Here is a 13,072-nt window from a genome sequence, read left to right on the forward strand (position 1 = left end):
TGCTCTGCCCAATGGCTTGGTGAGCAGTGCAGTGCACCCAAACCACCTGGGAGCTCCCCAGCAGAGCTATTATGGGATGACATTTTGGACACCCCATCTACACCCTTCACTCCTGCCTGGGCACCAGCCACCATATGCCCACGTGCTGTGGGGCTGCTCTGCAACCCTGCCAGGCTCCAGGGAAGGGCTGGTCCGGGGTCACCGCAATCGATATCTCATCTGCAGGCTCTCCTAGCGGAAGTGATGGTATATTGGAACATGGTAATGGGTCTTGTCTAGTGGAAAAGGCTAATCTTCCCCAGCTGTACAGGATCTCCGCAGGTGTCCTCGGCTCTCCCTGCTGCCACCGGCCCTGTAGCAAGCCAAAGAGCACGTGTGGCTCTTTAAAGCTGCAGCAGTCCAATTTACTGTAAGGGACAGCCACCCTCAGCCCTGTAGAGAGGTGGCCCAGGGGCTCCCCAGTGCAGAACCTACACCTGATGTGGCACCACCACCCAAAGGACCATGAAGCATAGGTGGGCATGGCAGTGCGTGTTTGCTTTCTCAATGCAGAGGAGGTGACATCTCCTCCAGTCCTGCTCCCCAGGGATGTTATCTCTGCAGGAAGGAGGAGGAGGAGGGTGTGGGGACAGTGCCGGGAGGGATCTTGTCCACTATAGTGCCACCTGCAAGCGTAGGTGAGAGGCAAGCATGTGCTGCAGGGAAAAGCAGAGGCGAATGAGCTCCTAGCTGCTGAGTTGGCTTTGCTGGCAATGCGCTCGCTGCCCGGCAGGGATCACCCCATGGGGATTGCTCAACCCAAGGGGCTGCTCACAGGTGTGCTCAAGGGCAGCTCGCTCCAGTGGGGACTCCTGGGGCTGGGGGGAGCAGAAGAAGGCAGGGGCAGCCCAGGGCAGCTCAGCTCTCAGCACTCTGTACATGCCTGCCTAGACCTGACTTTTAAAAGCCGCCCAGCCAGCGCCAGCTATAGCAGCCTGCTGCATCACTATGGCAAAATCAATTTTCCTGTTTCTCTGGAGGTAGAGGTAATTACTGGGTTTAGGGTTTAATATGCACGTGAATTTTAGAGAGAGCATTGCTAAAAACAGCTCTGAATAACACACAGGGTTGGGCAGTGTGTCCTAGGGGGTCAGATGGGGCCACTGTGATGTGCAGAGCCCTCGGATGCTGTCTGCACAGCTTAGGGGGCATCATGGCAAGGAGCATGGTCAGAACCCATATGGGTTGTGCCAAAAATCCCATTCATTTTGTTGCAGAATAAGAACAGATGGGTGTTAGGAGAGAAGTGGTGGGGACCAGGAAGCTGTTGGGGTTGTGCTTAACTTTAATTTCTTTGGGTGGAAAATGGGATCTCTCGGTCCATGCAGGGAAATGGGAAGGCAGTGGGGACACCTGTGGCTTGCTGTCCCTGTCACCTGCTGGGACTCCATGTCCCTACCTTCAGAGTGGATGGGAGGGAACTTCCGCCTTTCCTGATGGAGGGGATAAAACCACCCATGTAGTGTGGGGCAGGTTGCACCAAGGATGCTGTGCCGCAGGGCAAATCAGAGCACTCCATGTGATGGGTGTTTGCTTCCCATTTCCCTCTGGAGATTCAGCTCCAAATGGTTAAAGGGGCCCATCCCACAGCTCGCAGAACAGCAGCGCAGCACAGCTCTGCAGTGTTTGTGTCTCTCCAAGGGAAAGCCATCCTCTGGTGAGGTTGGGAGCCACTGGCCGCCGGCTTCCCAGGCGAGGGGGAGATGGTCGCCTTTGTAAACCCCTTAACAAGGTGGCTTTGTGTCCCCGTTTAACAAGAAGCGCCCTTCTCCTTCCCCGGGAGGTTCCCAACAGCGGTGTGAAGGTCCCTGAAAGCCAGCTTTATGCTGCTGGGGCGGCGGGGATCAGAGGGACACAGGGGCCCTTCTGCGCACCCGTGACAAAAGGCTGCCCCAGGGGGACGGGGCGTCAAAGCACGGCCGGCTCGGGGGAGACAAGGGACCCACAGATCTGCTGCCCAGCGCCCATCTGGTCACTCCATCACAACGGCTGGGGGGGTCCTCCCTGGTGCATCCCCCACCCCCCCCCACCAGAGTGGAGCAGTGGGAAAGAGGCTGGGAAGGGACAGGTATTTTACTTTAGCTGGTGGTAACTGGATCTGCAGGGCATGAGGGCTGAGAACCAAGACCTGGCCCATCCCCCTGCACTGAATGGCACAGTGGGGTTTGGGAAACCTTGGGATGCCACTGGGTCAGTGTCCCCACTGCCAGAGCATGGCACGTGCATCGGAACGGGCTGCTGGAGAACTATACTCAGCCGCTGGGACACCTCTGTCCTGGCGGAGGCATCGCCCATCCCATGTCAGCCTTTGGGTCCTATGAATGAGAGTTCCCACTCTTTCCTCATCCCCTCACATCCCTCCCCCCCACGCCCCCCCAGCCATCTGCCCTGTGCCCCACCCTCAGATTTACTGTCATGCATTAAAACTTTATGCCTTAGCACCAGGGTCAGCATGTCACGGCTCATCGATTGGTTTTACCTCCCCTTGGCAAAAGCACTTTGGCCCCAGCCCTTCAGGATTGCATGGGGCATCCCAAGGCCCCCAGTGCTCCCTTGGCCCATCTCAGTGTCCCAGCTGAGCTCCCTGACCCCGGCACCCAGCATCTCCTCCAGGTCAGATGCAGTTGATGTTTCCATGAGACCTTCCGGGTATAGGGATGGGGCTCTGCTTGTTTGCATGACACCGTGCCTGGTTTAGTGCTCACCCCCTCCACTCTGAGTCGGGTTTCAGCTCAGAGCAGGGGCTTTGGGCTTTCCTTATTGCAGCACATGTCAGTGGCTCCCAGGGAGCTGTGTCCAGCTGCCAGATCGGGGAGCAAAGGGAGAAATGAGATGCTGGAGCTGAGGCTGCAGGGAAAGCAGGGGCGGGGGCCTGTGTCCTTTGAGGCTGGGTGAGGATTTGGTGTTTTAACCATCGTGTGTGATACGGTGCATGGTGCCTCATGGATGACCACATTGGCTGAACATCTCCAAGCAGCAGATTGGGACAGGGCTGGGACTTCACCCTCCAGCCTGTCCCCAAGGGGACTCTTTCATCTCTGTTGGAATTATGGGAATCAGGGCAGAGAAAACAGGGCTAGCAGTGTGCCCCATGCCCTGCTGTCCTGCCCAGCACCATCCATGGTGTCACCCCCACCCCTGCCACCATGTGCCTGGCACAGGTCCCCATGATGCTCACATGGTGGGCAGCCCAACAAGCCTGCATGGCCCTCAGCAGCTCTGCCTTTTGCTTTCAGCATCTCCCTCTCACTATTTATTGGTGACTTTTGTCCTTGGCCAGCTTAGCAGCTGAAAGGGGCTGTATTATATCACACGTAGGCAGCTCCTGGGGGGAGAGGGCCGTGCTTTCTGCTGGAACAAAGCGCGGGTTGGCTAATTCCCCTCTCCTCCTGCAGCACCCGGGTCCCATCTGGTTGACACAGTTTGCTGCAGTGTCTCCTGCTATTAAGCCCCCACTTGCCTGTCTGAATCCTTGGCGCTCCCCCCGCCCCATGCCCTCGGCCCCTTTTTTCTTGCTTTATCTTTCATTTTCCCCTAAAGCCGGGCAGAACTTGCTTAATAGAGTGATGTCAGATGTGTGCAAACCAGACCAATAAAACCTAATGCATCCCCCTCTTTGTCTGCCATCCTCTCCAACGCCTAACATTTTCCACTCAGAAAGCCACTTAAAACACATCAGCAACAATCCCTCACAAAACAGCCACTTGTTGGCTAATTGTGCCGAGTACCTGCGCACACCGCTGCTGCTCTCCTGCTGGGAGGGTGGGATGCTGCCGCAGCGCCAGGCTCCTTATGGGGCAAGGGGTGCTCTGAACCCCATCATCCGTGGGACCAGCCCTATGGGGAGGGCTGTGGGATGGGGACTCACTGGGGGAGGCAGGACGGGGGGCTTTTGCCCTGGGGCAATGATGCTGGTTGCTGGAGATGTTCTGTGATGGGGTTGAGGTGGAGGGGATTGACACTTTGCCTAATGGAGCATCCAAAAATCCCTCCCCAGGGATGCTTTGGGTCTATCATTGTGAAATATGGGGAGAACACATCGGCAGGTGTTTAATCTCTCCCCTTGCATCCTCATGGGAGAGAGCATGCCTCTGCCTGTGTCCCCTGTGCCACAGCATCCTCCATCCGTCCATCCTGCTGGCCCTCAGCACATCTCGATATGCTCCCAGAGCAGCATTTCTTTTCCTGCCAGAAAACTTTGGCAGATTTTCACACTGCCATCCCCTGTGGCTGGTAGTACAGCCCACAGCCACCGCGCTGGGCAGGCAGCCCAGGTCCCCCCCGGTGAGCACACCTGCACTGGTTCACCTGCGTACATAAATGTCACACAGGCAGTGCAGCACAGGGAATGCAGCCAGAAGAGGCTCTGCCTTTTTGCTTTCCTCACAGGGAGCCACGCTGCAGTGTTGGTTTAGTCCTGATCCTGAGCTCTGCCACCTGCCCACAGCCACTGAGTGACGGGGGAGAGATCCACAGGTTGCCATCCGCTCCCCATATCCATGCTCTGGGGCACAAGGACCCAGCATCCGGCAGTGGGGCAGGGGGTTTCCATACACACCTTGGCAGTGAGCTGTGCCAGGGGAAGAAGGGGTTAAACAGAGGCGGCAAAAATCAGAGGATTACAGGTTTGTTGCAGGACTGTCCCATCTGTCACCAGCACAAAGAAGAGACCTGTCTGGGGCTGGGCTGTCAGCGAGGAGCCCACCACTACATTAGGACTCCATTAGGGGAGACTTGTGGTGGGAAATGGCAGCTGTCAGGGCACTATCATTTCTCCTGTAATTCCCTGTGCTTGCTTCTTCACTGCACTTAAATAGCAGGTCTACCTACTGGGCCAATTTTTTTTCTTCTGCTGCTCCTCTTCTTGTTTTAAAGCTGCAGCTCCCTGCTCAGCCAGGCCCTTGTACTGATGCCACCATGTGTCATATCCTTCAAATCTCGGTGGTGCCACCCAGTCCAACTGACCGTGGACCTGCACAGGTGCCAGCAGCACAACCCACAGCATCTCAGCCTTCCCACAGCAGGGAACATCCTTGCTTTGTTGGGTTTCTTATGTTGAGTTGGGACAACGTGATGTTGACATGGACCACTGCTGCTGCCCTACCCTTGGTGCACCCAGCCCAAGCTGCAGCAGGACCTCAATGCTGCATCCAGCAAGGGGAGATGGGACCTCCTTGACCATGGGCTGTGCTGGAGCAGGATTTTCCCTCCCAAGCTGCACAGCCTCTCCCTGCTCGCCCAGGTTGTTGAGGTCAGGATGAGCTTGGGGTGAGATGCTCCCCATGCAGGATCCATTACGCCATGATACATCTGACCCGAGGACAGAACCACGGACAGCGCAGCATCCCCGGCACCATGTTGGATCTGTCATAGTGTGGTACACCTGTCCTGGGGACAACAAGGTGTCCCCATGGGACAAAGTGGCCTGGACCTGCAGGGCCTCACTGTGCTGGGGACCCTCTTCCATCCCAGCTCCTCCCCGACTCTGCAGCCAGCAATCAAAACAAACACTTCTGCTGGAAAGGGCACCGTGGCGGTGCTGGAAATAAATAACTAATTTCTCCCTCTATGATCTCAAGGAGCAGGAGAGGCATGAATAGCAGGGCCTGGTGTCGGGCTGACTGGACTCCCTGGTGCGGTAATTCAGAGGATGACAAACATAAGCCAAAGAAAAATGTTGAAAAATGGGCACTTCCTGCAGCCCTGAGCAAAGGAGCTATTGCAGGGTTTGGAAATAACGAAGGCAAAAAGAGGGAGAGGGGGGAATTTTCTCATTGAGACCAAGTGAAGTGCCAAACAAGCTGCTATTATGGTGGCTTTGAGAGGCACAGGGAGGGGGCACTCGGGGGAAGGAAGGAAGGGAGAGGGAAGGGGGAGAGGACTCAGGGAAAGGTGAGAGTGAGGGAGAGGACGAGAGGGATTCAAGGAGCAAAAGGTGCAAGGTGCAGGGTGGGAGATGGAGACAGGAACAGGTGGTGCAACAGTGGCAGGGCCACCACATGCCATGCCCCATCCCCTGTCTCACATCCATTCCCATCCCTATCCCTGGCCCCCTCCAGCCCCCACACCCATCAGCACCAAAAGGAAAAAAAAAAAAAAAAAAAAAAGGAGATGGAAAGAAGCAAAACAAAATATCTACCGTTGTCGAGACAAGGGGAGAAAAATAGAGGCAAACATCCATAATTTTCTCTGTGGGGCTTTGCAGTAATTGAGCCATTTGGATAAAAATAAAGGCAGCAGGCCCTTTAGGTAAGAGGGGCTTTTGCAATCCAAGAAGCCTGAATTATGCGTCTTGTATCACTTGAAATCCCCCACCCCATCGCCCCCCTCCGCCTCCCCCATGCGACACCAAACCACTTTCCCTTTTCTTCTTCTTCTTTTTTTTTTTCCTCTCTTTTTTTAAGTACCCTGTCAAGCATCGTCCAAGGAGAAGAGAATTTCAGCTGTCACAACTAATTTCAGTGTGTGTGTGTGTGAAGGTGTGTGTGTCTCAGGAGTGGGGACAGTGGGGGGAGAAGGGTGATGGAGGCATAGAATCACTCCTTTCTTTTGCCTTTTTTTTTTTTTTTTTTTTTTTTCCCCTCCAAAGAAAGATTTACATCAGAAATTTGTTTCTGGAAGTGTTTAAGGCCTGTAATTTCCTCCTTTTCAATTGCTGCCTGATGTCTTGTTACTGCTTTGCTGGGCTCCATCTTCCTCTCTCCGCCTGCAGAGATTTACATCTTGCTCATGTTCCCCAGGGTCAACCAAAACACCTTTTGCCAAGCAGCTGGCACCTGGAGCATCCCTGCCACAGGAAAACAGTGAGATGAGAAAGTGAGAAGCAAAGATCTGAGTGCTCTCTGCCATGGCTGCAGAAATTGCCTTGATCATAGGATCATTTCATAGAAGCACAGAATGGTGTAGGTTGGAAAGGACCTTAAAGATCACCGGTCTCCAACCCTTGCTATGGGCAGGGTTGCCAACCACTAGAACACGGATGAAAGATGTTGGTGATGCAGATGCACACACCCGGTTGTTATAAATCCTTCTGTCATCCAGCCATGTTCCTAATCCCCAAATAAACAGGTTTTTTCTGCTTAGGGATGAGATCTGCAATGAAGTGAGAAATGCTGGTATTCGGACAGCACACAGTGCTAGAAAGAGCAAAGAACAGCTGAGGAGGGCAACGAGCACTTTCAACATTTGGATCATGGTTTGGCTGTCGCATTTAACACTCTGGTCCAGCAGCTTTGGGAAACTGGCTCTGGGGTGAGATGGGTGCCATTAGAGCAGCGTTCACCTCTGTGGGCCGCAGACATGGATTACAGAATCACAGAATCATAGGATGGAATGGGTTAAAAAGGACCATAATGACCATCCAGTTTCAACCCCCCTGCTACGTGCAGGGTTGCCAACCACCACACCAGGCTGCACAGAGCCACATCCAGCCTGGCATGGATCTCTTGGAGTGGGTCCAGGGGAGGGCGAGAGAATGCACAGAGACTGCAGCACCTCTGTATGGAAACAGTGGAGAGCTGGGGGTGTGCAGCCTGGAGAAGGCTCTGGAGAGACCTCACTGCAGCCTTCCAGTGCCCACAGGCAAGCAGGGAGGGACTCGCCAGCAGGGAGCGTGACAAGCGATAATGGTTTTAAACATTAAAAAGTAGTTTTAGGTTAGATATAAAGAAGAAATTGTTTGCTCAGAGGGCAGTGAGGCCCTGCACTGCTGCCCAGAGCTGTGGGTACCCCATCCCTGGAGGCCCCCAAGGCTGCAGATGGGGCCCTGCGCAGCCCGAGCCGCGGGGGGCTGCACACACGGCGCTGGGCCCGGTCCCGCGCGGCCACGCTCCTCGGGTGCACGCGTGGAACTCCTCAGACGTGCGGCCCCGACTCCCTGCCACCCTCAGGCCACACCAGGCCCGGCCGCGCCCCCTCCCACCGCACCCCCCCCAACCGGCCCGCCCTGGTCACCGCCCCCCCCGGCCCACTTCCGGCGGAAGTGGGGGGCTCCTTCCCTTTCCGGGTGCGGGTCCCCGGGCGGAGCGGCGGGACGGCGCGGCGGCGGCGTCAACGGGCGGGCGCGGGGCGCGTGTCATGGCGGAGCTGGCGCAGGGGCAGAGCGCGGCGCCCGTAGGGATCAAGCCCGAGGGCTTCGTCGATGCCCTGCACCGGGTCCGGCAGGTGAGCGCCGGGCAGGGCCGGGCGGGGGGCGGGAGGAGGCCGCGGGGCGCCGCTAGGCCGCGGGGCCGCCCTGAGGGGCCGGGCCGCCGCCCCGCCGATCGCTCCTCACAGCGCTGCTCAGGAGCCGCGCTCGGCGGGCCCGCTCGGGGTTGGGGACTCGGGGCGTGCGGTGGGGGTCGCGGCCCTGGGAGCTGCCTGGAGCGTGCAGTCTGTAAGTGAGGCCTTCGTTAGGCTTTAGGCTCAGCAGCAGCCCCGATGTGGGGGAACTGCTTTCCCTCTTGGAATGGAGAGGGCAGGGGCGTGAGCTGCTCCCCCAGCAATCGCTGGGCTCACGCAGCGTGGAGATGGTAACTGGACTTGCAGCTGTTGCCACCTCTGTGCCCAAGGTGGGACGCCTGCTGCCTTTCTGTGCCTCGCTTCGTGGAAAAGGGCTTTGGGGTTGAGTAGCTGTAGCTCAGCTGCATGGATGTCCTGAGGATTTGCTGTGCTTTGTGCTCCGTTCCCCTTACAGGGGATGTCCCAGCTCTGACCGAGTTGCACTCCACCTGTGCTCAGTAAGCACACTGTAGCAAAGTGTGACATAGGCAAGTGCTGGGCCTGGTGCTGGAAGACTGACTTGACTCTTTCTGATGTTGCAGGCCAGGTGGCAAATATCTCCTGTTTCCCAGACTTGCTTTTCTCACTTAAATGAGAAACTTTGAAGAAACTAATACGGATGCTAGGACCTTTCAAGCAGTTGCCCTGGTGGGACTTGAGTGGCTTACCATCGCTCGCGGCTCACTTGTGAATCAGTGTGGCAGCAAATCCTGTTCTGCACAGTCTGCAGCAAAGCATACAGAGGCGCTCGCTGTTCCAGAGGAACACCCTGCACCTTCCCAGAAGAACTCCCAAGCCAGTTTGCCCTTCATCTGTTCATTTGCTTCTTAACAGAAGTATTGCAGTAGGCGAGCTGTGGTAGCTGCCTCCCGGGTGAGGCCAAGCGTGTCCCTTCTTTCAGTGGCTAACACAGCATCGTGGCCTTGACAGTGTGTGGTACCTGAAAGCTTTCCTATTATCTCAGCTTGGCGCAGTTAATTTGAGAGGTGTGCTTGTGTTGACCTGATCATCTGTAACTGGAGGCCTCTTGTTGCATAAATGTCATTGAATTTTGATAATATAATTGCTTTATAGCAGTTGAATAATCTGTCAATAACTTGTCCGTGTGCAAGAAAATCATCAATTACTTGTTGATCTGTGTTGGAAGTACCACAGTATGTCTAATCAGTAACAGATGAAGTGTGAAAGTGGGATGTCTTGGGCTGTGTTAGGCTAAAGCGGTGCTAGCTGAAAACTGAGTCACATCTGTGTTCTCTGGCTGCTGTTGTCATGTTTGTAGGTTTGGATGCCTTGTGTTGACACATGGGAAAGATAAAGAATTCTTCAATATTCTATTTACTCTGATTTTGCTGTTCTTAAGTTTGTTATACTTGTATGCTAGTGGAAATCCAAAATACTCTTTCAACCAAAGTTAGTCTAATCTGATCCAAAATACTTAAAAATCTCCAAAGCTGTCAACTTCAGGTCAGGCACTGCAAAGCAGCAGCTTTCATGGTATCTTTCACGCTGGAAACAAGCCTGTTGAGAAAAGTGCTCTCTGCGTGTGTTCTTGGGAGTGCAGTGGCCTACATTCTTGTGCAGCGTGTTGTATGCTACCTGCTGAATGTTGTTTTGTTTTGTTAGTATTTGTAGGATGAAAAGCACTGTTGGTAAGTGCTGTGCAGACAGTTATTTCCCTTACTGCCCTAGCAATCTGCAGTGATACTTCCTGGCTGGGAATCAGGTGGGATGTAGAGGCAGTTGCAACTGACACTTTTCTGGGAGTGTTGGCAGAGCTTTCACTGAGTGTGTTCAGTGCAACAGGTTGCCTGATGGTCCAGTATGTGGATGTCAGCTTGTGTATTGCTTCTGGCCAGTGTCGTAGCTTTGCAGAATATTACTTTTGCTCTAAGAAGGGAGGGAGCAGAGGAACAAATTTGGGTTGTAGCTCTTGCTTCCTGGGTTGGACTGTCATCTCTGATCTGATATTTGAATTATTTCAAGGCTTAAGCTTTCACTTAAGACTAGTAATCAAATCTACTAAATTCAGTTCTCAAGAGAGCCATTACAGTAAACTTGAGCTGCGATACACTGTGCTTAGTTAGTAATAACTAAATAATTCAGGACAGAGAAGACTTTCCTGATCAATCACAGTAACTGCAATCTTCAGTGACACTGGGATGTGAGCTCTTGTGGCAGTGAGACATCTGTAGTATTTCTGGAAGAAATGACTGCTGTGTTGCTTTCCATGCTTGTGCTGGACTTGATTGGATTTTTTGTGATGTACTTTTAAATACTTGAGCTGTACCAAAGAAGACTTTCTCAAGTGAATGCTAGAGCTTTGAGACAGTCTATTCTGCATCTTCCACACCACATCTCGAGTGAGTGGGTTAGTTTATGTATGGGTTGGTGGTGGTGACTGATCTGTACGTGAGGACAGCTGCTCCCAGGTATGGTAGCTTTTCTTCTGAGACATTTTGGGATTGGAGAGTGGGAAGGGATGTTTGTTCCCCTCTCCAGTAATGGGATCACACAAAAAAAGCACAGCTGCCAGCACTTTGGATAAAAATTGATTTCTGTTGGACTGTCCTTGGGTTTAGTTCTCGCTGACAGAACAGCATCTTGTTTGATTCTTATCTTCTCTTCTTCTTGGCAGTCTCATTTTCTGTACAAGGTGTGCATTAGTGATTCCTTCAACATAGGTACATGTAGAATTCTTGTAACCCGCCATATGTACCCTGAATCTGAGTTTCCAGGAGTGATGAAGAAGAAAGATTGTGGCTTAGCAGCCTGCAGTGGCCAATCTTGGGTACCTTCAACATGGATGAAGTGACCTGAAGCTTACTGTGAGTCAATGGGCTGTACGTGTACATCCCTTTCTAGTCTCAGGCTCCAACTTCTAATTTCCGTGGAAAGAGATTGTAAGACTTACTCCTCTTCATGCCCTTTTGGAGTGCTTTTTCAGATCATTCTCAGCCGGATTTATGTCTTTGCAAGTTGGCAAAAATATTTAGGAAAACCACCTGTGACCTGAAACTTAACTGAGTGTGGGTCCTTTTGCTGCTTGCTACAGAGCTTTGGGGGAATGGCTGTCATGCAGGTGTTCTGCTTGAGTAGGAAGAGTACTCTGCTTGAGTAGGAAGAGTAGCAGAAGCGCTAGAACTGTGTGCAGGGTCAGATGACAGTGCCTCTTGTTCTACATCCTGCTTCTATCTGGAACTACTGATGTGATTGGTTGCTGCTGTTTTGCCGGGCAGTGGAGAGAGGTCTTTCCTGGGATCCAGGCCCTGTTTTGAAAGCTGAATCTTGCAGATTCTGCTGGCTGAGTCTTGCACTTAGCAGGAAGGTTTCATATCTAAAAGTGTTTGGACATTAAACCTTTTTTAAAGGGTATTAAAGGTGTAGAAGGAAGGAAATAGATATTTGGAAAACATGCACGCCTCAAGCAAGGCTTATTTATTTTGATTTTCCTGGCTTTACCATTGCAATCTTACAGCTCAGGTTTATGCTCTGTCCTTTAAATTGTTTGTTAGGGAGCTTTATTTAGGGGGGTATTCAATATAGAAACAGTTGTGTGCTAGTGGTGCTTTCTCCAGTGTATTTCACAGCTTAGTAAAATGGATGTGCTGGGTTAAAAAAAAAAAAGCCACTGACATGCAGAGGGGCAAAAGCAGTGGAGCAGCAGCTAGCAGTACATTACTCAAGGTCATTTAGGCAGATAAGGGCTAGGTCTGCTTACTTTTGCTATGTTCTAACTTTGGTGCTTATCTTGCTGCTGAACCTGTAGTAAAAACTGAGGTTCCCATTCGAAGTTGAACACGAGAAGTTAAAATGTATTTTAACTGTTATATCTACTTTAAAAGCTTAACTCTTAATTTTGCAGGGTGTTTTCCCTACTGCAGTGAGATGGCGTGTTGTCTGCTTGTAATCCCAGGCAGCAGGGAGGCTTTGGAGATAAGGGTATGAGTTTCAAGAAAGAAAGGAAAAAAATACATATATTCCAGAAGCTGATAGTGTGAGAATTGCTTTGACTCTCCTGTTTGGCCCTGTGTTTGAGGCTCGTGTGCTGGGGTGATGGCAGCGTGTGAAGCACAAGTAGGGATTTGCAATGCTCTCCTGCTGTAGGAGTTGGCAGCTCTGGTGCTGGGGATCTGCTCGTTCACACCTACGTGCTTCATGCTAGCTTCCTTTTGTAGGCCAGTCTTTTCTTCCCTGTGCAAGTGTGGCGTGTGATTTCAGTTCCAAACTATCGGCTAGCGGTTTCTGTAGTACAGATTTTTTTTTTCTTAGTATCTTTTAATAGATTTCACAATGGGCACTTTAAAATCAAGTGTTCTGCCAGGGTGCGTTATACTTGACTGCAGCTCAGTGGCATAAGTTTTGGTTCTAAGTTACCATGTCAAAGCTGTCAATGGATTATTGTAAAACATTTTTCCAATCTCCTTTTCAGCATTGAAGTAGTCAGGAAGTATCTATGCTCTTTGTACCTTCATTAAAGTCCTCTGTATCCCAAACAAGGAGGAAGCAGGTGAGTCAAGGGCTGGAAGCATGGATGCAGTACAGCGTCCAACAGAAGAGCAGGGCATTTCCTCATGCTTCCTAGCCCAGAATGGACGAGGGCTTGTCTGTGTTCATGCCTTCAGAAGTATATTTCTCTGTGCTTACTGGTTCTTGGAGGTGTTGATGTGCAATGTGCCCTGTGTGGCTGGTCCCTGTGCTAAGTTATGGCTGAGCAGTGCTTCCTCTTTGGGGTCTAGATCAACCACACTGTGGGTTTAATGGTCCAGTGTTACGT

The 13,072-nt window shown here is 52.4% G+C and overlaps 1 protein-coding gene across 13 annotated transcripts in view; it reads left to right on the forward strand.

Moving 5' to 3' along the window:
• Positions 1–8,034: 8,034 nt before the first annotated feature.
• Positions 8,035–13,072, forward strand: part of FUBP3 (far upstream element binding protein 3) — a 37,096-nt gene continuing 32,058 nt past the window's right edge. For all 13 annotated transcript variants that reach the window (XM_015279453.4, XM_015279457.4, NM_001006199.2 and 10 more), the window contains exon 1: positions 8,035–8,202. In XM_015279453.4, the coding sequence (XP_015134939.1) occupies positions 8,116–8,202 (87 nt within the window). In that variant the 5' untranslated portion in view covers positions 8,035–8,115. The remainder of the gene's footprint in view (positions 8,203–13,072) is intronic.

The sequence above is a fragment of the Gallus gallus genome, chromosome 17 (genome assembly GCF_016699485.2).
Source record: "Gallus gallus isolate bGalGal1 chromosome 17, bGalGal1.mat.broiler.GRCg7b, whole genome shotgun sequence".
Lineage (NCBI taxonomy): Eukaryota > Metazoa > Chordata > Aves > Galliformes > Phasianidae > Gallus > Gallus gallus.